Source organism: Oncorhynchus clarkii, unplaced genomic scaffold (assembly GCF_045791955.1).
Source record: "Oncorhynchus clarkii lewisi isolate Uvic-CL-2024 unplaced genomic scaffold, UVic_Ocla_1.0 unplaced_contig_5436_pilon_pilon, whole genome shotgun sequence".
Classification (NCBI taxonomy): Eukaryota; Metazoa; Chordata; class Actinopteri; order Salmoniformes; family Salmonidae; genus Oncorhynchus; species Oncorhynchus clarkii.
In genome coordinates this window covers 18,497-44,377 of record NW_027260957.1, presented here as the reverse complement: position 1 = coordinate 44,377, position 25,881 = coordinate 18,497, and the positions used below count along the sequence as shown (strand labels likewise).

The 25,881-nt window shown below is 41.0% G+C and overlaps 2 protein-coding genes across 2 annotated transcripts in view; one reads left to right on the top strand and one right to left on the bottom strand.

Annotated features, from left to right (window-relative positions):
- LOC139402660 (uncharacterized) overlaps positions 1-1,706 on the top strand; it is a 28,367-nt gene extending 26,661 nt beyond the window's left edge. Inside the window, exon 8 of the mRNA XM_071146547.1 lies at positions 665-1,706. Coding sequence (XP_071002648.1) covers positions 665-886 — 222 coding nt within the window. The 3' untranslated portion in view covers positions 887-1,706. The remainder of the gene's footprint in view (positions 1-664) is intronic.
- LOC139402659 (angiotensin-converting enzyme 2-like) lies at positions 1,499-18,272 on the bottom strand. Its single transcript, XM_071146546.1, has 18 exons — positions 18,081-18,272; positions 17,618-17,776; positions 16,737-16,830; positions 15,738-15,884; positions 14,033-14,145; positions 9,521-9,626; positions 9,247-9,344; positions 8,888-9,060; positions 7,040-7,266; positions 6,001-6,145; positions 5,679-5,777; positions 3,938-4,060; positions 3,655-3,833; positions 3,350-3,408; positions 3,141-3,241; positions 2,845-2,961; positions 2,367-2,561; positions 1,499-1,605 (listed from the first exon to the last, which is right to left on the bottom strand). The coding sequence occupies exons 1-18, from the start codon at positions 18,270-18,272 to the stop codon at positions 1,509-1,511; spliced, it is 2,424 nt and encodes an 807-aa protein (XP_071002647.1). The 3' UTR covers positions 1,499-1,508.
- Between the last annotated feature and the right edge of the window lie 7,609 nt (positions 18,273-25,881).

Here is a 25,881-nt window from a genome sequence, read left to right as displayed (position 1 = left end):
TTCCCTGTTGTGTTATTGGTATTCCATGTTGTGTTATTGGTATTCCCTGTTGTGTTATTGGTATTCCCTGTTGTGTTATTGGTATTCCATGTTGTGTTATTGGTATTCCATGTTGTGTTATTGGTATTCCATGTTGTGTTATTGGTATTCCATGTTGTGTTATTGGTATTCCATGTTGTGTTATTGGTATTCCCTGTTGTGTTATTGTTGTGTTATTGGTATTCCATGTTGTGTTATTGGTATTCCATGTTGTGTTATTGGTATTCCCTGTTGTGTTATTGGTATTCCCTGTTGTGTTATTGGTATTCCATGTTGTGTTATTGGTATTCCCTGTTGTGTTATTGGTATTCCATGTTGTGTTATTGGTATTCCATGTTGTGTTATTGGTATTCCATGTTGTGTTATTGGTATTCCATGTTGTGTTATTGGTATTCCCTGTTGTGTTATTGGTATTCCCTGTTGTGTTATTGTTATTCCCTGTTATTGTTATTCTCTGTTGTGTTATTGTTATTCCATGTCCATGTTGAATTTGAGTCGTGAATAGTGTTCCCAATACTGCACAGGTCCATTCAGGCTTTAAAAGCAGATTTCGGTAGATATGCACAAGGACTAAAAGGAATTGTTGAATAATAATAATATCTTTAACCTGTACATATCCTTTCAGACTTGTGACCAACACAGACTGAAAAGCATCAGGAAGGATGATGAGGAGATCCAGGCGTTTGTCTTCTACATGAAGGCTGAAATGAGCAAACAGCGCCGGTTTGAGTCCGCCTACTGCCAGGGCTGGTTCATCCACACTTCTAACGAGACCAAAGTAGTTTTGGGGAAACCCCAGGGGATGACGGGGGACCAGTCATTCTTCTTTGTCATCCATAAAGGATGAGGGTTTGTTGTTTCTGCATGTTATGTTTCTCTATGTAGTTTCTGTAGTGTATTTTTATACCACCATTTTATACCACCATTTTATACCACCATTTTATACCATCATTTTATACCACCATTTTATACCATGTAATTTTTTATTGATCCTATGAGTCCCTGGAAAACAATGATGATTGCTGAGTGGGCTATACTGGCTACCATAAATGTACTGTAGATTCATTGAATGTAGAGAAACAGAGCCCAGGAAAAGAATGGATGTGTACTGATATTACTGTGTGTGTGTGTGTGTTTGTAATACAATAATGCAGCAGTGGCCTGTTATTCTGCTATTGCAGAGAGAAGTAGCTATGTATCATACACAAATAATTAGCATTTGTTTGTAGTTTTCAGTTATTGATCGTTTAGTCAGACGAGTAATGCTTTTATATTTTTCTGTGACTTAAGTCTTTTTTTATTTAGAATAAAAATATATTCTAAAACTCTACAAATGTCTTGAATTTATACATAATTTAAACGAATGATCCAACTTCTAATGTGGTCTTCTTGAAAGAGCTGTTGTTGTTGTAGGGGGTTTTCAGATCTGTCAAGTCGTCTGTCAAACTTTCACACTGACAATCAGCGACTCAGAACCCTGTCTGTTCATCCTCTTCCCTCTCAAATGTTTTGTTGGTCACGCCGTAGGGGTTCTCTGCATTCTCTTCAGCTTTCGCTGCAGATTTCCTGGAGATGTAGAAGAGAAAGAACTGTCATGTGTCTTTAAAAATTGCTTAAATTAACATTTTGCAAATTGTGAGGTTGTTAATTAAACATGTAGCAATTAATTAGTCTCTTCCAGACCTGGGTCGAATACGTGTCAAATACTTGAAGTTGTTGATTTAGGTCGACTAGATTTTAGGATTAAGTTTGGTTCAAACTGTATTTGAACCTCTACTCTTTTCATTCCTTAAAACAACACAAAGCATCTCACAGTTGGCGCTGACCTAGGATCAGGTTTGCCTTTTAGATCATGATGAATATCTGATTACATGGACAGGGAGGACCTGATCCTAGATCAGCACTCTTATTCTGGTATGCTTTATGAATAGGGTTGCAATCCTATAATGAATACGGCCCAGACTCACTTCTTCCTGTCTCTGAAACCAGAGATGATCAACCCTGTTATGAATACGGCCCAGGCTCACTTCTTCCTGTCTCTGAAACCAGAGATGATCAACCCTGTTATGAATGCGGCCCAGACTCACTTCTTCCTGTCTCTGAAACCAGAGATGATCAACCCTGTTATGAATACGGCCCAGGCTCACTTCTTCCTGTCTCTGAAACCAGAGATGATCAACCCTGTTATGAATATGGCCCAGACTCACTTCTTCCTGTCTCTGAAACCAGAGATGATCAACCCTGTTATGAATATGGCCCAGACTCACTTCTTCCTGTCTCTGAAGCCAGAGATGATCAACCCTGTTATGAATATGGCCCAGACTCACTTCTTCCTGTCTCTGAAGCCAGAGATGATGAGGTAACAGCCCATGCAGACCACCAGTCCCATGACCACCCCAAACACCACCAGCCAGACGGTGACCGGCTGCTCCACGGGCGGGGCCAGCGTTGCTAAGAGACCCTCGAACTCCAGAGTTTTATCGTCCAGTTTGAATGCGTCATTGATTCGACCTCTGGACATCCTAGTGAGATGAACAATGGCTTGAGTCATGGGGTTATGGGTAATGTTTCATGTACAAATACTGGAATAAAACATCCATAAGAGGATTTACTGAATGCTGGTTGGAAAATGCAACTTTGTTTATGGCTTTAGTTTCAGAAACCACATCACGAATGCTACACAACGTGTTATTACTCTGTTTCAGACAGTCTTGTGGTGTCGCTCACTCAGTTTGGCAGATATGATCGGGCAAGGTTTGTTTTAGCATGTGTAATCAGCTCACGTTCAAGGGTTGACTCCTTTACCTGATAGCAGCCTCTACCTCAGCTTTGGGAATGACCACGGCAGAGTTGGCAGGGTCAGTCACCACAAAGTAGAAAGAGATTCTGGCTGTCTCCTTGTAGGTGTGGATGTTCTCTGTCCTGGAACAAAGATAATAAAATGATGTGATGTCACAAGAAGATTCTAATAAATAATACTGATACAATATATATATATATATACATTTTCACTCTGGAATGTGATGGGAGTGACTGATACAAAGAGAAGCAAAGCTGAGAGTGAGTGACGTCTAGGTGGACTTTTATTGTGAAACACTTACGTGAAAAGAGCTGCCGTCTTGTTGACCTCAAGGTAATACTGTCTCATGGCGTAGGCCATGTTGGCTTTGAACAGGTACATCTCGTTGGCGTTCCACATGTACTGGAAGAGAAACAATTAAAGTCAGTTCAACTGGATTATATGAAGAGATCGTCCAAACGAAAAGGTAGTGGAGCCGTTTTACAACCACGTTCAGCTTAGTGTACTCACTGCCTTGTCACCCATAGCTGCTTTCAGACTCAACCTCACTTTGTAGGCATTCGCTGAGACTGTTGAACAGATAGGAAATATGCATTATTTATAGAATATATCACTTTTAACTATATCTAAAATGTCATAGAACATAGTATGGAGCGATGTATTGACTATGCATACTGGATAGTGAGCTAGATACAGAATCTGGACTCACATGGGTCCACTGTACTTTTGTACTACTTGGTGTGAAGCGATATATTGGCTATGCACACTAGATAGTGCCCTAGTATGGATAGGGACACTACTATATAGGTACTCACATGGGTCCTCAGCTGCTCTCCATCCTGGCTTCCTGTTGTTCTTCCTGTTTTCTTCTATGAGCCAAACGTGGAGGTCCTTGAAGTAGTCCAGGAGAGGGGCGGAGTCCATCTTGGCATTTCCTGAAATCGTCTCCAGGGCTCTGGTCCACGACTTTGACCTCCCGAACTCCAGCATCGTCCTGTAAAATGAGATTAGTTAGTTTGTTTACTTGTTCATTGGCAAATCTGCATTCTTAGAAGTAGACATGACAGACGCAACAACAAACAGATTTGGTAGGAGCACCTGAGCTTGTCCCCGGCTGCTGTAGAGTTGGTGATGTCACACTTGAATAAGGGTCCAGAGTGGCCAGCTGCCTCACAGAGAGCCTTCTGGAACTGGAACTGATAGACAGTCCTGGTGAAGTATCTATGACAGAGACAGTCCTGGGTCAAGTACAGTACATGTCCTGGTGAAGTATCTATGACAGACAGAGACAGTCCTGGGTCAAGTACAGTACATGTCCTGGTGAAGTATCTATGACAGACAGAGACAGTCCTGGGTCAAGTACAGTACATGTCCTGGTGAAGTATCTATGACAGAGACAGTCCTGGGTCAAGTACAGTACATGTCCTGGTGAAGTATCTATGACAGAGACAGTCCTGGGTCAGATACAGTACATGTCCTGGTGAAGTATATATGACAGACAGAGACAGTCCTGGGTCAAGTACAGTACATGTCCTGGTGAAGTATCTATGACAGACAGAGACAGTCCTGGGTAAAGTACAGTACATGTCCTGGTGAAGTATCTATGACAGACAGAGACAGTCCTGGGTCAAGTACAGTACATGTCCTGGTGAAGTATCTATGACAGAGACAGTCCTGGGTCAAGTACAGTACATGTCCTGGTGAAGTATCTATGACAGACAGAGACAGTCCTGGGTCAAGTACAGTACATGTCCTGGTGAAGTATCTATGACAGAGACAGTCCTGGGTCAAGTACAGTACATGTCCTGGTGAAGTATCTATGACAGAGACAGTCCTGGGCCAAATACAGTACATGTCCTGGTGAAGTATCTATGACAGACAGAGACAGTCCTGGGCCAAATACAGTACATGTCCTGGTGAAGTATCTATGACAGACAGAGACAGTCCTGGGTCAGATACAGTACATGTCCTGGTGAAGTATCTATGACAGAGACAGTCCTGGGTCAAGTACAGTACGTGTCCTGGTGAAGTATCTATGACAGACAGAGACAGTCCTGGGTCAGATACAGTACATGTCCTGGTGAAGTATCTATGATAGAGACAGTCCTGGGTCAGATACAGTACATGTCCTGGTGAAGTATCTATGACAGACAGAGACAGTCCTGGATCAAGTACAGTACATGTCCTGGTGAAGTATCTATGACAGACAGAGACAGTCCTGGGTCAAGTACAGTACGTGTCCTGGTGAAGTATCTATGACAGACAGAGACAGTCCTGGTGAAGTATCTATGAAGTATATATGACAGACAGAGTCCTGGGTCAGATACATGTCTATGCTTCATCATTTCCCACCACCTAAAGCTAAATGACTGGATGTGAGGGGTAGTGAGAATGGCTGGATGTGAGGGGTAGTGAGAATGGCTGGATTTGAGGGGTAGTGAGAATGGCTGGATGTGAGGGGTAGTGAGAATGGCTGGATGTGAGGGGTGTTGAGAATGACTGGATGTGAGGGGTAGTGAGAATGACTGGATGTGAGGGGTAGTGAGAATGGCTGGATGTGAGGGGTAGTGAGAATGGCTGGATGTGAGGGGTAGTGAGAATGGCTGGATGTGAGGGGTAGTGAGAATGGCTGGATGTGAGGGGTGTTGAGAATGGCTGGATGTGAGGGGTGTTGAGAATGGCTGGATGTGAGGGGTAGTGAGAATGGCTGGATGTGAGGGGTAGTGAGAATGGCTGGATGTGAGGGGTGTTGAGAATGGCTGGATGTGAGGGGTGTTGAGAATGGCTGGATGTGAGGGGTAGTGAGAATGGCTGGATGTGAGGGGTGTTGAGATGAGACCTGATGAAGGAGTAGTCTCCGGACACGTGGAACAGAGCAGGCGGGTCACAGTATGTCTCATCTCTGGGTAAGGGCTCCACTACACCGACCATATCCCTCCTGGTAACAGAATTAGCATCAATAGTTAGCATTGTAATGTCCCTATAGTGTATTGCGAAACCAACTATGAGGTAAAAACACTAAACCTCCACTAGAGCTGCTTCTTTACATTGATATACAACACTGATATATTGTTAGCGATTCTTTATCTCCCATCAGCTAAAGCTAAATCAACTGTGACCTATGACAAGCTGAAGAAGCTCCAGAAGAGGTCCTTCCTTACTTCATCTCCCACCAGCGCTGCATCCACTGGTCCTTGGGGATGGTCCCCAGGAAGACCTGCCACCTCCACTCCTCCAGCATGTAGGTGAAAGGCAAGGTGGCCACGATGGTCAGGGCCTGCTTCATCAGGAAGTTGATCTCAGTCTCTGCGTTGGAGCGGGAGGAAGAGGAAGAAGTGCTGTTTGAGAGAGGGTACATCTAGAATGATGACACTGTATAGAAAACAGAGTGTAGTGGTCTCTGGTCAAAGAGTAGGGCACTTCTCGGGTGTTATCCGAGACAGGGAGTCACTAGAGGAGCCATTTTGATGAAACAACATGAAACAAAACCTACAACACGGTCTGACTCAGTGTCAATTATCCCCATCAGATATACATGTAGATTTGCTCATACCTGCCCTGGCCTTGGCCCTGTCCCTGACCCTGTCCCTGTCCCTGTCCCTGTCCCTGTCCCTGACCCTGACCCTGTCCCTGACCCTGTCCCTGACCCTGTCCCTGTCCCTGTCCCTGTCCCTGTCCCTGTCCCTGTCCCTGACCCTGGCCCTGACCCTGTCCCTGGCCCTGTCCCTGGCCCTGGCCCTGACCCTGTCCCTGGCCCTGACCCTGTCCCTGGCCCTGGCCCTGGCCCTGACCCTGTCCCTGATCCTGACCCTGGCCCTGTCCTGACCCTGGCCCTGTCCTTTGCCCTGTCCTGACCCTGGCCCTGACCCTGGCCCTGTCCCTGACCTTGATCCTGTCCCTGTCCATGACCCTGTCCCTGACACTGACCCTGTCCCTGACCCTGGCCCTGGCCCTGAACCTGACCCTGTCCCTGACCCTGTCCCTGACCCTGTCCCTGGCTCTGTCCTGACCCTGACCCTGTCCCTGACCCTGACCCTGACCCTGTTCTTGACCCTGTCGCTGACCCTGATTCTGTTCAGGTGTAACTCAGGTATTCCGTAGACCAGCTATAACAACAACAACAACTGTTGTCTAACTGTTATCCTCAGATCTAGATCTGCTTCTACCACTACCTGCCCCTACCCCTTACTCAGGTATCACCTTTATCCTCGACGAAGTCGTCTGGCAGGAGTCCCAGGGCCTTCAGGTGTTTGGGGGTGGCAGCGGACAGGGACATGATCTCCCCCACGGCCTCGTGGAAGCCCTCGTTAGCCCCGTCTCTCAGCAGGTAGGACAGGTTCCTGTAGGCCATCTGGTATTGGTTGTGTCCCATCTCATGGTGCGCTGTCAGGAAGTGGTCCATGTTCACCTCCGTACACATCTTGATCCTGGAAATGGGGAAAATTTAAGAAGTAGACAAAGTCAGGGAAGTACAGTATAATAGAGTATAATACATTATAAAACAGTATAATACGTTATAATACATAATACATTATAAAACAGTATAATACAGTATAATAATACATTATAAAACAGTACAATACAGAATAATACAATATACTACAGTATAATGCATTATAATACGTATAATACAATATAATATGTTATAATACATAATACAGTATAATACAGTAATACAGTATATAATACAGTATAATACGTTATAATACATAATACACTATAATACAGTATAATACGTTATAATACATAATACAGTATATAATACACTATAATACAGTAATACAGTATATAATACAGTATAATACAGTAATACAGTATATAATACAGTATAATACGTTATAATACATAATACAGTATAATACAGTATATAATACAGTATAATACAGTATAATACGTTATAATACATAATACAGTATAATACAGTAATACAGTATATAATACAGTAAAACAGTATATAATACAGTATAATACAGTAATACAGTATATAATACAGTATAATACAGTATAATACAGTATATAATACAGTACAATACTGTATAATAAGTTCATATTTATGATGAATATTTTATCATTACAATTGATGCTGAGTGTAAGGAGGTATAGCCTACAAAATCAGATCAACTCCCTCAGATGTAATTCTACATGTGTGTACAGCATTTTGAAAAGCAGTTCAACGTGCTGTGGATTTTTACCTTGATGACTTATGTTTCACAACAGAATTCCTTCATATCTTTATGACATGCTGCTGTGACTAACAGGAACTGAATTCTATATCAGTAGTTAGTGCCTGCAATCTCTCTGTCCCTCCCTAAGGCTCTACTTACTGCGTGTCCAGGGATAAATACAGTACGGACATGATTCCTGTTACCTGAAGTCCTCTCTGTCCCTCCCTGAGGCTCTACTTACTGCGTGTCCAGGGATAAATACAGTACGGACATGATTCCTGTTACCTGAAGTCCTCTCTGTCCCTCCCTGAGGCTCTACTTACTGCTTGTCCAGGGATAAATACAGTACGGACATGATTCCTGTTACCTGAAGTCCTCTCTGTCCCTCCGTAAGGCTCTACTTACTGCGTGTCCAGGGATAAATACAGTACGGACATGATTCCTGTTACCTGAAGTCCTCTCTGTCCCTAAGGCTTGTCACTCTGCATGTCCTGGGCTAAATACAGTACGGACATGATTCCTGTTACCTGAAGTCCTCTCTGTCCCTAAGGCTTGTCACTCTGCATGTCCTGGGCTAAGTAAAGGGAAAGTGAGATACCTAGTTTGTTGTACAACTGAATGCATTCAACCAAAATGTGTCTTCCGCATTTAACCCAACCCCTCTGAATCAGAGAGGTGCGGAGGGCCGACCTTAATCGCCGTCCACGTCATCAACACCCGGGGAGCAGTTGTTGTCGGAGGTTAAGTGCCTTGCTCAAAGGCAGAACAGCAGAGTTTTCCACCTTGCCTGCTCAGGGAGTCAAACCAGCAACCTTTTGGTTACTGGCCCAATGCCCTTACCTGCTAGATTAGTTAAATGCAGGATGAATACGATTCCTGTTACCTGAAGTCCTCTCTGTTCCCCATGTCCCAGGCTGTAGGGTGGCACACTACCTTCCTGCCATCAGTAGGTTTCTCCAGCATAGAGTCCTTCCAGAAGTTATCAAACATCTTGTATAGACCCACCGACATGAAAAACTTCTCTGCTTCTTGGAACAGTCTGTCCTTAGGCCATTTCTGGGAATTACAGAAAAGGTGTTTAACTCACAGGGTATTTTAGGAGGTAAGAATTGAAGGTAACAGAAGTCACTATTACAGTCACACTTGTTTCCTTCAGAATCCAACCCACGATTCCTAGTCTACAATTTTCAACGTTTATGTTGGATACATACAATAGTAGATCATGATTTGTTTTCGCTCAACCTGTGCAATCATAGCGTTCGTCACATCAATATCGGTTTTCTCTGGAAAAGGGGTTGAGATGGGGTAAAGACCTGTCCAAAACCTTCCCCACATGTCACCTGAAAAAGGTAATTAGAGAGAGAGAGACAGAGAGAGAGAGAGAGAGAGAGAGAGAGAGAGAGAGAGAGAGAGAGAGAGAGAGAGAGAGACAGAGAGAGAGAAGACCTTCATAAACTGACTCAGTCATGTTCCAGCAGTGTTGGAGCGAAAGCTGAGCCCTGTCCAGTGACCTTACCCAGTAGATGTGCGGGTAGGCCCCCCTCTGGGTGGATGTGTTCAGGGTGTTTGGCCTGCAGCTTAGACCTCACATAGGCATGCAGCTCTTTGTAGAGGGGGAGGATCTGGAAAGACACAATAGAGTTGATGGTGTGCAATAAAATATAAAAACACAATATCTTTGATGTGGCAAGTCCGATTTGCATAATGCAAATAATGCACACTGGTTGGGGAGTAAAGGATGACATATAACGGATTCCAAACATCTAACTCTAATTCGTTGCGTTACCAGCAAAAATAGTGTAATCAGATTACAGATGCAGATATGATTACTTCTAGTATTACTTTTAAATTCAGAAACGAAACAAACAAATCATTTGACACCTTTCTGTTTCTCAATGACATTCAAATCAGCATTGGGAAAAAAAGGGACACTTTTTTTTATACCGAGGTTAAGACAGTTTCAGGCTGGATATTCGACAGATATTCATTCGCCTGTAGTTTTCCTTACGTCCACCAACAGAAAGTTAGGGACCGTCAACATAGTGACAAATCAGATTTTTCACATTTCAATAGCTTTTTAACCATTACTCCTAAAACTTTCAAAACTGATTGTAGCTAACCCGATGGCATAGACACACATTGCACACACTTTTTTTTGTCCATTTTCATCTCACATGATTTTACATACATTTTTCTAAATTTCAAATTTCAATAGCTCCTTGGTCATGTGACCTACTGACTTCAAACAAGGTTCAGAATGGACAGGAGAGGTGTTCGAACAGAGGTGCTTAAAACTTCCTCGGGATCAGTGTCCCTTCCGCGGGTCGGTTGAGCTAACGTAGGCTAATGCGATTAGCATTAGGTTGTAAGTAACAAGAACATTTCCCAGGACAGCACTGATCCCGAAGAAGTTTTAAAGGAAGGCGCACAGGTAGGCCTCATGAAAAACAATGTTTCATATGCTCTTTTTAATCACAGTAATAGGCAGTGATTTGTCAGTCAGAGTGAGCTTGATAACGTGAAAGAATCCTTTTCATAGCATCACTTTCATATACTGTACATTAAGACAAATCCTTCTACGTTGCACACAGTTTACATAACCTAATAATGACTTGATATTTGAGAGCATTCACAACAAGCCACCTGCAGACAACTTATACAAAATGCAATAGTGCATTTGAGGGTTTGTTTTTCGGATGAAAATAGTTATTTGATGCATGGCCTACTATTTCTAACTGGTAAAATACATTCCTATGTCTTTTTGTGTGACACCAAAATGTATAACATTCACACCACAACTACACGTTGAAACTACAGTTTTTTTCCTGTGCAGTGATCAACTTACATTCTGATAGCTTTGTGTATTGAGTGACGGAAATGTATTGACATAGTGATGAATTAACTTTAATGTCATTACAGAAAGCATACAACAACAACAACAACAACAACAACAACAACAACAACACGGTGACTTAACAACACATTGGAAACAGAGCGTGTCATGAAACTGGCAAATAAAGACGACAATGGAAAGAGAAATATTGATGATGGCCAGAAATTCAGTCAACACCATCTAGATCCTTACACCAGAGACAGAGGGACAGAAGGTGAGGAAGAGACTCTAGAGGACAGGAAAGATGACAGACAAGCACAAAGTGATGAAGAGTACTACGGAGACAGAGGGACAGAAGGTGAGGAAGAGACTCTAGAGGACAGGAAAGATGACATACAAGCACAAAGTGACGAAGAGTACTACGGAGACAGAGGGACAGAAGGTGAGGAAGAGACTCTAGAGGACAGGAAAGATGACATACAAGCACAAAGTGATGAAGAGTACTACGGAGACAGAGGGACAGAACAAGTGAGCCGTGCTAAAAGAATGACCAGACCAGGGGCAAAGTCATTTTCCATTTCTATTAAGATGGACAGGTGGCAGGAAATAAAGCCTTTACCAGGTACCTGAAATCTGCACCAGCCACACCAGCCACGGACAGACGTGCTGTATTCTGAATGTAATAAGGTCAACCCATGTTGCACCTTGACATTCAAATACAAGCATATCAAAGCTAGTCACAGCCTGAAAAAAGCCTCACCTTACCTCTGTGCTTCGGCACCTTTCAGTCATGTAAGGCCAAATACATGTTTAGACGACAAAAAGTCCTAGCAAATATAGCAAATATGTCAACATCATGGTATTCAGATTTGGTGAGGTGACACACCAACGAAGTGAGAGAAGATGTAGGCCTGTAAGGTATACATTTTTAATTTAGAAAAATGTATGTAAAATCTTGTGAGATGAAAATGGACAAACTAAAGGGTGTGCAATATAGAAGGGTAGTCAGTGGACATTCTGAACCTTGTTTGAAGTCATTAAGTCACATGACCAAGGAGCTATTGAAATTCAAATGTAAAAAAAAGTTTGTACTTTGTTTATGCTCCCTAACTAATCCAACTAGGAATACAAAATGCTGCTCACATTTCCACATGTTTATTAGCTTTGGAAAGCGAATCAATGTCCAAATCTGGTGCGCGCAATTTTTCCAACATCATGACACTTATTTGGAGGTCTGTGGCTCAAATGGTTTGAAAGCCATTGAAGTTTGAAAGCGCGAATATCCAACTTTAAACTGTCTTTACCTCGGTCATTTTTATTTGTTCTGCCTGAGCGAGTCTGTCCACAAATTAGAGACCACTATGATGACACAACAAATGCGTTTGATGGATCGCAGGAATATGTTTTTGTAGGCTACAGTCCAAACTATGTCTTCTGATGGAGTGAATGCTGTCGGCATTCAAATGTTATCCAATTTCAATAGACACTTGGAGGTAAGGACGACAGTAGTGGTGTAGCTCAACGGGCGATATGGACATCACTTATTACTGTTATCTAGGCTGCGTAGCGCGTGGATGTGAATCACACTGCAGCGCTCTCATTTAGCTATTTGCGCCTTACGGATTGTGGATGTTGTGAATGTGGGTGGCTGTTCACAAATTTAAATGTGTATTTTAACCCAATAATGGTTGAATATGAGAAGTTTAAGCTGCCTATCAATGGTGGTTTTTGTGACAGAACCAAACGGAAGCAAACAGAGCAAAACAATAGTTTCTATTGGACAAATTGAGGTAGGTCCCTCCCCGTTATGTCCAGTTTGCTTCCGTTTAAGAAACGTTTTGCAACAGAATCGGCGTAATGAACATGCCAGTATAAAATGCGTTCTTGCAACCACTTCATAGTGCGGATCCCAGCCTATGGAATAACAGTTTGAGGCAGTTCCTCCCTTCTCAACGCCCCCGTCGTATTTTTCTACATATTGGCAAAAAATGTAAAATAATAATTAAGTGGACCACGAGAAAGCCCAATCAGTCGTCGATGACAACAAAATCATAAACAACAGAGTAGGCTAATTAGTCCTTAGTTATTGGGTTATACTCGGGTAAAACTATTTGACTAATCTATATTTCCATATTTCCAAGTCCTCTTCTTGAAGATCAAGGGGTATTACATGAATTGGAACGACTGGAAATCTGACACACTCTGGTGTTTAATGTAAAGATACAGCCTAATGGTATTATTATCTGTAGTAGAAAGCGATGGGTTAGCAGAAGCCTACATAACCAACCCATTAAGTCAAATGTAACATCCATATATGGCCAGCTATGTAAACTTTAACATGAACTTATCCTGCAGTAGATGTTGTTCAATTGGTAATATTATTGTTTGTCTTCTTCTAATGCCTCTTAAGCAGATTGACGTTAATAAAATGGTTGACGTTTATTGGGATGAGTCTTGTCCTGGAGGCAGAACTGAGCGATTTCAGCTAGATGGGCCAGCTGCAGAGTCAAAATTGGCTATATTCTTAATTTAAGGTTACGGCTATGCATAATATGGGTTAACAGTGTGGTTATGTTTAAAATCAGATTTGATGACTTTGTGGCTGTGCCAGCTAGTGGCCACTTTGCAGCGCTGCCTCCATCATGACGAAAAAACGCTAACCTGTGCTTCTTAAGTGTCTAAAAGTAACTGAAAGTATTCGCATTACGTTACTGAGTTTGTGTAACAGTATAACTTTAGGGCGCGAACCAGGGACCCCCTGCACACATCAACAACAGTCACCCACGAAGCATCGTTACCCATCGCTCCACAAAAGCCACGGCCCTTGCAGAGCAAGGGGAACTACTACTTCAAGGTCTCCGAGCAAGTGTCGTCACCGATTGAAACGCTATTTAGCGCGCACCACCCGCTAACTAAGCTAGCCGTTTCACATCCGTTACACTTGGGTAATCCAAAGTTTGCATTACTGATTACAATTTTGGACAGGTAACTAGTAACTGTAACTGATTACAATTAGAAAGTAAAACCCATAACTTGTACAATACAGTAATATATACAATAACAAATGCATCCAATAATACAAAATAGTATCAATAATATTTTATTAAAAGTGTTTTTTTGCTACACACAATACATTTCATTTGTATGTGAGAAAAGCTCAGTGTAGTTGAAGCACCACAACAGTCGACAACGTACCTCTTTGTAAATGCGCCTCACATCGGTCATCAGTTGGCCCCTGGCGTAGTTGTATGGGCTGTCATCGATAGTTTCATAGTTGGACCGCCAATAATCTCCGTAGTCCTCATAATCTGTGGCGATAGATATAGTAGTAGTAGTTGGACAGGTTTGTAGTAGTAGTATAGTAGTTGTGCAGTAGTAGTATAGTAGTAATATAGTAGTAGTATATTAGGAATATATTATTTGTAGTATAGTAAGATAGTAATAGTATAGTAGTAGTGGTATAGTAATATAGTAGTAGTGTAGTAGTAGTAGTAGTAGTAGTAGTAGTAATAATACACTAGCAGTAGTAGTAGCAGTAGTAGTAATATAGTAGTAGTAGTAGTAATATAGGAGTAATAGTATTAGTAGAAGTAGTAGTAGTAGTAGTACTAGTATAGTAGTAATAGTAGTAGTAGTAGCAGTAATATAGTAGTAATAGTATTAGTAGTAGTAGTACTAGTATAGTAGTAATAGTAGTAGTAATTATAGCAGTAGTAGTAGTAGTAGCACTATAATACTAGTAGTAGTGTAGTAGTAGTAGTACGGTAGTGTAGAAGTAGTACTCGTAGTAATAATAGCAGTATAGTAGTAGTAATAGCAGTATAGTAGTAGTGGTAGTAGTAGTAGCAGTATAGTAGTAGTACTCATAGTAATAATAGCAGTATAGTAGTAGTAGTAGCAGTATAGTAGTAGCAGTGGTAGTAGTCGTAGCAGTATAGTAGTAGTAGTAGTAGTAGTAGCAGCAGTAGTAGTAGTAGTAGCAGTATAGTAGTAGTAGTAGTAGCAGTATAGTAGTAGTACTCATAGTAGTAATAGCAGTATAGTAGTAGTAGCAGTATAGTAGTAGTAGTAATAGCAGTATAGTGGTAGTAGTAGTAGTAGTAGTAGTAGTAGTAGCAGTATAGTAGTAGTAGTAATAGCAGTATAGTGGTAGTAGTAGTAGTAGTAGTAGTAGTAGTAGCAGTAGTAGTAGTAGTAGTAGTAGTAGTAGCAGTAGTAGTAGTAGTAGCAGTAGTAGTAGTAGTAGTAGTAGTAGTAGCAGTATAGTGGTAGTAGTAGTAGTAGTAGTAGTAGTAGCAGTATAGTAGTAGTAGTAATAGCAGTATAGTGGTAGTAGTAGTAGTAGCAGTAGTAGTAGTAGTAGTAGTAGTAGTAGTAGTAGTAGCAGTAGTAGTAGTAGTAGCAGTATAGTAGTAGTAGTAGTAGTAGTAGCAGTATAGTAGTAGTAGTAGTAGTAATAGCAGTATAGTAGTAGTAGCAGTATAGTAGTAGTAGTAATAGCAGTATAGTGGTAGTAGTAGTAGTAGTAGTAGTAGCAGTATAGTAGTAGTAGTAATAGCAGTATAGTGGTAGTAGTAGTAGTAGTAGTAGTAGTAGCAGTAGTAGTAGTAGTAGTAGTAGTAGTAGCAGTAGTAGTAGTAGTAGTAGTAGTAGTAGCAGTATAGTAGTAGTAGTGGTAGTAGCAGTATAGTAGTAGTAGTAGTAGTAGTAGCAGTATAGTAGTAGTAGTAGTAGTAGTAGTAGTAGTATAGTAGTAGTAGTAGTAGTAGTAGCAGTATAGTAGTAGTAGTAGTAGTAGTAGCAGTATAGTAGTAGTAGTAGTAGTAGCAGTATAGTAGTAGTAGTAGTAGTAGTAGCAGTATAGTAGTAGTAGTAGTAGTAGTAGTATTAGTAGGTCTACCATTGAGTTTGGCAGCTTCGTTCTTAAGGTCCACATAGTCTTCATACAGAGGCCTCATCTTCTTCCCTACCTCCACTCTCCAGCCCTCCCATACATGCAGACGCTCATAGTAGTCACTGTCCATGTTGGCCATTACACTCTCCAGCCCTAGACGTTAGACACAGCAGTAAACCAGTTGACAAAAGGCTAGTTCATATTGGAAAGAGAAACTCCAGCACACCAGTATTCTTGTCCATTCCCTTGTATTTTTTTAAAATTATTTTATGTATCCTCGCATACAGGAATATCATTGAGCTGGGGTTCCTTTTTTCATACACAACATTAAACCACTATCTGACCTCAGATTTCTGAAGCCATCTCCCTCACCAAGACATCCAAAACATCCAAGACATCCAAGCACCAAAACATCCAAGACATCCAAGACATCCAAGACATCCAAGACATCCAAGACATCCAAGACATCCAAAACATCCAAGACATCCAAGACATCCAAAACATCCAAAACATCCAAGACATCCAAGACATCCAAAACATCCAAGACATCCAAGACATCCAAGACATCCAAGACATCCAAAACATCCAAAACCTGAAGTGAGGAGACACCTTTTACAATAAATACTATTCCTTCAAAACTAGGGGAGTTTTTCGGCTTTTTGTTGTTGAAGTATCTGACAGAGTGACTAGTAGTCTTGAGATATACCGTTTTTATTCAAGTCTAGGGTCTGCATCCCACTGGTACACAATCTAGTACACTACTTTTTACTCTATATTTTGCTCTACGTTTGACACTACTAAGGCCCTGGTCAAAAGTAGTGCCCTATGTAGGGAATAGAGTGCCGTTTGGGAGTGCCTTGGACATCCGTAAAAGGGCAGTCGGTCGTAAAGTCAGGTTGCCACAGCCGAGCTGACAGTTGGTACTTTGTACCCATACCAAATGGCACCCTATTCATTACTTAGTGTCCTACTTCTCCCAGGGCCATGTGGGACTCTGGCCTTTACCTGGTTCCAAGGTTTGACAGTCGAAGGGGTCTTCTCTCTTGCACACCGTGCCTGTACTGTAGATGGAGCTCATCTCATTCATCACTTTGTTCAGCTGACATGAAGTACAACAACAACAACAACAACAACATTAACAACAACATCAACAACATTAACAACAACAACATTAACAACAACAACATTAACAACAACAACAACATTAACAACATTAACAACATCAACAACAACAACAACATTAACAACAACAACAACATTAACAACAACAACAACATTAACAACAACAACAACATTAACAACAACATTAACAACAACAACATTAACAACAACAACAACATTAACAACAACAACAACATTAACAACAACAACATTAACAACAACAACAACAACATTAACAACATCAACAACAACAACAACATTAACAACAACAACAACAACATTAACAACAACAAGTTATGCTATGTTGCCTGTTCCCGTGAGTATTTGACTAGCCTGTAATAGAAATGATGAGGACAGTCAGACTAATAGAAGTGATGAGGACAGTCAGACTAATAGAAGAGATGAGGACAGTCAGGCTAATAGAAAAGATGAGGACAGTCAGGCTAATAGAAGAGATGAGGACAGTCAGGCTAATAGAAGAGATGAGGACAGTCAGACTAATAGAAGAGATGAGGACAGTCAGGCTAATAGAAGAGATGAGGACAGTCAGACTAATAGAAGAGATGAGGACAGTCAGACTAATAGAAGAGACGAGGACAGTCAGGCTAATAGAAGAGACGAGGACAGTCAGACTAATAGAAGAGATGAGGACAGTCAGACTAATAGAAGAGATGAGGACAGTCAGACTAATAGAAGAGAGGTAGCAGTGAAAGAATGTGTCTCACATGTGCCGCTTTGTCTGCGGACAAGGCCCCAGAGCCCTTGTCCTGGAGGGAAATCAGCTGGAGTTTGATCAATGGATCACTGATCTGATCGATTGGAAACTTCTCCGACTCCTTGGATACTGTGCTGTAGTATTCTCCCCAGATTGCGCTCTGTACACCCTGAAACCATTAACAAAACATTGACAGAAATTACATTTGATTCATAATATTAACAATACAATACAATAGACCATATCAAATAACTAGTTGTCTGTCTGGAGTTATGTGTTGAGATGTAGCCTACTAATTCAAAATTGACAGCAATATACCATTATTGACGTTGTTCAGAACCAGAACCATAGATCCACCGTGTTTCTCAATTCAGTCTTGTGGACCCCCAGCTATAGGCCATAGGAGGTCTCTGAAGATGGCTTTGAAACTCTGTCTTTCATTAGTGCCACTTTAAATCTACCAGAAAACTCACCAGTTTGTCTAAATTCTCCTGGGAAATATCTGTGTTGTACGCCCATGATGCCAGGGAATACTGATACATGAGATGAGTAGCGTTCCCATCAAACTGGTCCAGAAACTCCTGTGCCCTTCTCTCTAAGTCTGACTGTGCTGCCACACAGGCCACAGCAATCAGCCCCACTAGAAGAAGCCTGGTCATAGACATCCTGTATGAATGTCCTCCACGGTCACACTGAGACCGCTTCAGTTTCTTATTCACTTATATCTAACTATAAGAGCTGTCTTCGCCCTTTGGTCAGAGTCATAACTCCAGCGTGTATCTTGTCCTTTATACACAGATTGGTGGATAGAAGGGTACAGTGTACGTCAGAGGGCCAGCTATCGCACGGCAGATGGGCTACTATCTCAAACATAACATTGCCTTTGTTCTACAACTATAACATTGTCTTGAAGTTACTGACAGTTTCTAAGTCTTGCTGTAACTTAAAATAGAACAGAGTAGAGTAGAATTGAATAGAGTACAGTAGAGTAGAGTAGAGTAGAGTAGAATAGAACAGAGTAGAGTATAATTGAATAGAGTACAGTAGAGTAGAGTAGAATAGAACAGAGTAGAGTAGAATTGAATATAGTACAGTAGAGTAGAGTAGAATAGAACAGAGTAGAGTAGAATAGAACAGAGTAGAATAGAACAGAGTAGAATAGAGTAGAATAGAACAGAGTAGAGTAGAACAGAGTAGAGTAGAATTGAATAGAGTACAGTAGAGTAGAGTAGAATATAACAGAGTAGAGTAGAGTAGAATAGAACAGAGTAGAGTAGAGTAGAATAGAACAGAGTAGAGTAGAATAGAACAGAGTAGAGTAGAATAGAATAGAACAGAGTAGAGTAGAATAGAACAGAGTAGAGTAGAGTAGAACAGAGTAGAGTAGAACAGAGTAGAGTAGAGTAGAATAGAACAGAGTAGAGTAGAATAGAACAGAGTAGAACAGAGTAGAGTAGAGTAGAACAGAGTAGAGTAGAGTAGAGTAGAATAGAACAGAGTAGAGTAGAATAGAACAGAGTAGAGTAGAGTAGAATAGAACAGAGTAGAGTATAATAGAATAGAACAGAGTAGAATAGAACAGAGTAGAGTAGAATAGAACAGAGTAGAATAGAACAGAGTAGAGTAGAGTAGAATAGAACAGAGTAGAGTAGAATAGAACAGAGTAGAGTAGAGTAGAGTAGAATAGAACAGAGTAGAGTAGAGTAGAATAGAACAAAGTAGAGTAGAATATAATAGAACAGAGTAGAGTAGAATAGAACAGAGTAGAATAGAATAGAACAGAGTAGAGTAGAGTAGAGTAGAATAGAACAGAGTAGAGTAGAGTAGAATAGAACATAGTAGAGTAGAATAGAATAGAGTAGAGTAGAGTAGAATAGAATAGAACAGAGTAGAGTAGAACAGAGTAGAGTAGAGTAGAGTAGAGTAGAGTAGAATAGAATAGAATAGAACAGAGTAGAATAGAATAGAATAGAACAGAATAAAATAGAACAGAGTAGAGCAGAATAGAATAGAACATAATAAAATGGAACAGTGTAGAGTAGAGTAGAACAGAGTAGAGTAGAGTCGAGTAGATTAGAACAGAGTAGAGTAGAATAGAATAAAACAGAGTAGAGTAAAGTAGAGTATAATAGAGTAGAGTATAATAGAATAGAACAGAGTAGAATAGAACAGAGTATAATAGAATAGAACAGAGTAGAGTAGAGTAGAATAGAACAGAATAAAATAGAACAGAGTAGAGTAGAATAGAATAGAACAGAGTAGAATAGAATAGAACAGAGTAGAGTAGAGTAGAATAGAACATAGTAGAGTAGAATAGAATAGAGTAGAGTAGAGTAGAATAGAATAGAACAGAGTAGAGTAGAACAGATTAGAGTAGAGTAGAGTAGAGTAGAGTAGAGTAGAATAGAATAGAATAGAACAGAGTAGAATAGAATAGAATAGAACAGAATAAAATAGAACAGAGTAGAGCAGAATAGAATAGAACATAATAAAATGGAACAGTGTAGAGTAGAGTAGAACAGAGTAGAGTCGAGTAGATTAGAACAGAGTAGAGTAGAATAGAATAAAACAGAGTAGAGTAAAGTAGAGTATAATAGAGTAGAGTATAATAGAATAGAACAGAGTAGAATAGAACAGAGTATAATAGAATAGAACAGAGTAGAGTAGAGTAGAATAGAACAGAATAAAATAGAACAGAGTAGAGTAGAATAGAATAGAACAGAGTAGAATAGAATATAACAGAGTAGAGTAGAACAGAGTAGAGTAGAATAGAACAGAGTAGAGTAGAATAGAGTAAAGTAGAATATAATAGAACAGAGTAGAATAGAATAGAACAGAGTAGAGTAGAATAGAATAGAACATAATAAAATAGAACAGAGTAGAATATAATAGAACAGATTAGAGTAGAGTAGAATAGAACAGAATAAAATAGAACAGAGTAGAATAGAGTAGAATAGAACAGAGTAGAATAGAAAAGAGTAGAGTAGAGTAGAATAGAGTAGAATAGAACAGAGTAGAATAGAGTAGAGTAGAGTAGAACAGAGTAGAGTAGAGTAGAACAGAGTAGAGTAGAATAGAACAGAGTAGAATAGAGCAAAGTAGAATAGAGTAGAGTAGAATAGAACAGAGTAGAATAGAGTAGAGTAGAGTAGAGTAGAGTCTTTATTATCCACAGGGGCAATTCATTTTGCAGCACATAGTGGAAACACATTGAACACATGACAATAAATAAATATAAAAACAATATATACGGCAGGGTTCCCCAACTGGTGGCCCGCGAGCCGAATTTGGCCCACAGGGATTTTATATGTCCCCCCAAGTTCTCTCAGCCAATTATTATTTATTTTATTTTACTTAAAATACTGTCAAAGCACCAGCAAAACGGCTCCAAGTGATTTTAATTTTGGAAATCTATTCCCACGTATATGTCACGCCCTGACCATAGTAAGCTGTTTATTCTCTGTGTTGGTTGGGGTGTGATAGTGACTAGGCTGGGTCATCTAGGTTTTTTGTATGTCTATGTTGGCCTGATATGGTTCCCAATCAGAGACAGCTGTTTATCGTTGTCTCTGATTGGGGATCATATTTAGGTAGCCATTTCCCTCATTTGTGTTTGTGGGATCTTGTCTACATTGAGTTGCCTGAGTGCACACCAGTAGCTTCACGTTTCGTTTAAACTTTATTGTTTTTGTTTTGGTGAGTTTCTCTTTATTAAAAACATGTGGAACTCTGTTCACGCTGCACCTTGGTCTCCTCATTACGACGAACGTGAGAGATGTGATCTTATACTGTACAAATGTAAGCAAGGTTTGAAATGATTACGTTGTATTCAAATATTATATCTGGGATTCAAAATGCTGTCAATTTGCAGTCTACAAATGATGTGTCATTATGTTCTGACCCCCTGACCATCAGCTGAAGAAAAAAGCCTCCCGCGGCTGAATCTCGTGGTTATATACTACAATATCCACACAGCTACCAGTACTACTAGAGGTTATTGAGACAGCTGATGGCAGCTAGGTCGTATAACCCTGATCTCCTGGTCCAGCTGCACTAAAGTACATCAGTACTGTATGGTCATAAAAACATCCATTAAGACTTTGTCCCAAATTTGACCATGTTCCCTATGTGGTGCACTACTTTTGACCAGGGCCCTATGGCCCATAGTGCACTATGTAGGGAATAGGGTGCCATTTGGGACATGCCCTAAAAGGAACTCAAACCAAACTTAAAATGTATTAGGGAGTTTTTCCTAGCCACCGTGCTTCTACCGTGCTTCTACACCTGCTTTGCTTGCTGTTTGGGGTTTTAGGCTGGGTTTCTGTACAGCACTTTGAGATATCAGCTGATGTACGAAGGGCTATATACATACATTTGATTTGATTTGATATTAGCTCTGTTCAATGCAAGAAATGACTGCACAAATGTTTGGATTTTTAACAGTTAGTCATCTCAAATGCACCACTGCAAATGTTTAGCAAACTTTTCCCAAAACATAGATACTTTATAACACTTAACAAAAATACTTTATATTTATATAACAATATATTTATTGTTCGTCAATAAGCCTTTAGTTGATTGTTTATAAGGAACTACTTTATTAACACAGGGAAGGAAACTCATTTTAACAGATCAATTCCCAACGGTTTGGTTTCCTGTGTCCTTCAGCTGTACTTCAGCTGTACTTCAGCTGTACTTCAGCTGTACTTCAGCTGTACTTCAGCAGTACTTCAGCTGTACTTCAGCAGTACTTCAGCTGTACTTCAGCAGTACTTCAGCTGTACTTCAGCAGGGGAACATGATTTAAAAAATAAACGGCAGGTCTTAATTGGCCTCTTGGTTGTAGCTGACACCTTATCAGACTCAGGGACTGTTACAGGCAGCATGGAAACTGCAAGACATGCACCTTTGGGCCCTTAAGGGAGATAAGTATCGATCAGATCAAGGCAAAGTTGATTATTAAACTTGTTATTACAACAATATGATAACAGATATCTGACCCCAGTACCTGCAGTCCCCAGTATTGTATTTCTGTCTCAGTAAATGAATCAGCAGGAGAACAGCTGAAAGGGATTGTGGGGGGTTTTCCATCTTGTTCAACTCATTAATTTTAGATGTATATCACTATATCATCATATGCTTTGTGTTTCATTTTATTGGTCTACTAAAACCAAACAACGAATGGACTTTTTGTATTTTGTCAGTACACTATATATCTAAAAAAATATATATTTACCTCAGAACGCAGTTGTCGTTTATTTTGGACTGAATGTGTATTGCATGAGTATCCAGAGAGATGAAACTGCAAAAATGTGTTGCCTAGTGACCAAAAAGCCACATGGGTGTTTCTTTCTTCTATCTGTGTACAAGTTCCACTTCCTGTGTGGCCCCTAGGCCGTGGTGGAAGGATACCTGTTCAACCTGTTCAGGCTTTCAGTGCATCGCCCGCATAACCGTATCACTCCCTCCATGTCTGCCTCTGGATCAGGTGACAACTGCGTTCCTAATGACACCCTATGTCCTATTGAGTGCACTAGGTTACTTTTGACCAGAGCACTATGAACCCTAGTCAACGTTTGTGCACTCTATAGAGAATAAGAAGCCATTTGGGACACAGGCTGTTTACCCGAATATCAAGTGTCTGTGACTTCAGGCCAAAACACAGAGGAGTTCCCTCACTTCTCACTGTTACACCAGAGATTAATCTTCTAGTGTCATGACTGACAGGACAAACAATAACATCGTAAACCATCCCTTTTAATGTCCTTTCAGGAAATGGCTGTTTTTGAGTTGTTATCATTATGTAGCTGCTTGATATCATTGCAACTTAGATAACACCCTGAGAGAGCGAGAGAGAGAGAGAGAGAGAGAATGAGAGAGAGGAGAGAGAGAGAGAGAGAGAGAGAGAGAGAGAGAGAGAGAGAGAGAGAGAGAGAGAGAGAGAGATTCCAGGAAGATGAAGTTACGAGATCTGCCACAAGAGGGGGCTGCTCTATAGTCACAGAGGAATCAGCCTCTCTCTCTCTCTCTCTCTCTCTCTCTCTCTCTCTCTCTCATGTTCTGACATAACTATCAGGTATTCCAGGAATAGCTTTATCAGACAGAAATGTATATTTTTGCCTTTAGTACTAAAGCCTATAGAAACTAATTGAATAACACATTCAGACATGGAAAAAAAGTACTGTCAAAAAATCTATCATAAGAAACAAGATTTGGAAGTGTCAGTCCTAAATCACATACAGTTTCTAACCCCTTTTCGGGTGTAAGCACAAACTACCTTCGACTCCTATTAGTTGTTTTAATCCAGCATCGGTTACCTTCAGACGAGTCCCATCACGAACACATCATTGTGTTTGTGAGATAGAGTAGTCATAATCGTTTTTAATAGGTCAAACCGTTCAGATGCTCCAGGCGTTTTTTGGGGATGTCTCATGGTCTGACAAACACCTCTTTGTCACCTTTCACCACAGATGTGGAAGTGGTCTGACAAACACCTCTCTGTCACCTTCCACCTCAGATGTGGAAGAGGTCTGACAAACACCTCTCTGTCACCTTCCACCTCAGATGTGGAAGTGGTCTGACAAACACCTCTCTGTCACCTTTCACCTCAGATGTGGAAGTGGTCTGATAAACACCTCTCTGTCACCTTTCACCTCAGATGTGGAAGTGGTCTCACAAACACCTCTCTGTCACCTTTCACCTCAGATGTGGAAGTGGTCTGACAAACACCTCTCTGTCACCTTCCACCTCAGATGTGGAAGTGGTCTGATAAACACCTCTCTTGTCACCTTCCATCTCAGATGTGGAAGTGGTCTCATAAACACCTCTCTGTCACCTTTCACCTCAGATGTGGAAGAGGTCTGATAAACACCGCTCTGTCACCTTTCACCTCAGATGTGGAAGAGGTCTGATAAACACCTCTCTGTCACCTTCCACCTCAGATGTGGAAGTGGTCTGATAAACACCTCTCTGTCACCTTTCACCTCAGATGTGGAAGTGGTCTGACAAACACCTCTCTGTCACCTTTCACCTCAGATGTGGAAGTGGTCTGACAAACACCTCTCTGTCACCTTCCACCTCAGATGTGGAAGAGGTCTGACAAACACCTCTCTGTCACCTTTCACCTCAGATGTGGAAGAGGTCTGATAAACACCACTCTGTCACCTTCCACCTCAGATGTGGAAGAGGTCTGATAAACACCTCTCTGTCACCTTCCACCTCAGATGTGGAAGAGGTCTGATAAACACCACTCTGTCACCTTTCACCTCAGATGTGGAAGAGGTCTGATAAACACCTCTCTGTCACCTTCCACCTCAGATGTGGAAGAGGTCTGATAAACACCACTCTGTCACCTTTCACCTCAGATGTGGAAGAGGTGGATGAGGTGGTTTGAGAGGCAGTCCATGCAAAAGCACTTATCTCTATATCTTTAACTGACTGATTTTTACAGGGATTTGTTTGTTATGTACCGTATATATTGACGTACCGGTGCATCAATCGACTCTGGGGGTTAATAAACATATATTGTTTAAACCAGCTGAAAATCCTGCCATCCAGGACATATACACAGTATACAAGGCAGTGTCAGAGGAAGGCCCAAAAAATTGTCAAAGACTCCAGTCACCCAAGTCATAGACTGTTCTCTGCTACCGCACGGCAAGCAGTACCGGAGCACCAAGGCCAGGTCCTAAAGGCTTCTTAACAGCTTCTACCCCCATAAGACTGCTGAACAATTCATCAAATGGCCACCCGGATTATTTACATTGAGCTACTCGCTGTTTATTATCTTTGTATAGTCACTTCACCCCTACTTACATGTACAGATGACCTCGACTAACCTGTATCCCCGCACATTAACTCAGTACCAGTACCCTCTGTATATAGTCTCATTACTAACCTGTATCCCCGCACATTAACTCAGTACCAGTACCCTCTGTATATAGTCTCATTACTAACCTGTATCCCCGCACATTAACTCAGTACCAGTACCCTCTGTATATAGCCTCATTACTAACCTGTATCCCCGCACATTAACTCAGTACCAGTACCCTCTGTATATAGTCTCATTACTAACCTGTATCCCCGCACATTAACTCAGTACCAGTACCCTCTGTATATAGTCTCATTACTAACCTGTATCCCCGCACATTAACTCAGTACCAGTACCCTCTGTATATAGTCTCATTACTAACCTGTATCCCCGCACATTAACTCAGTACCAGTACCCTCTGTATATAGTCTCATTACTAACCTGTATCCCCGCACATTAACTCA

Coding starts and splice junctions, on each gene's coding strand:
- LOC139402659 (XM_071146546.1), bottom strand. CDS start 18,272: ATGTCTATGACCAGGCTTCTTCTAGTGGGGCTGATTGCTGTGGCCTGT. Junction 4,061..5,678: donor GGAGACTACTCCTTCATCAG/GTCTCATCTCAA, acceptor TCTCTGTCATAG/ATACTTCACCAGGACTGTCT. Junction 3,242..3,349: donor CAGCTATGGGTGACAAGGCA/GTGAGTACACTA, acceptor TTTCTCTTCCAG/TACATGTGGAACGCCAACGA.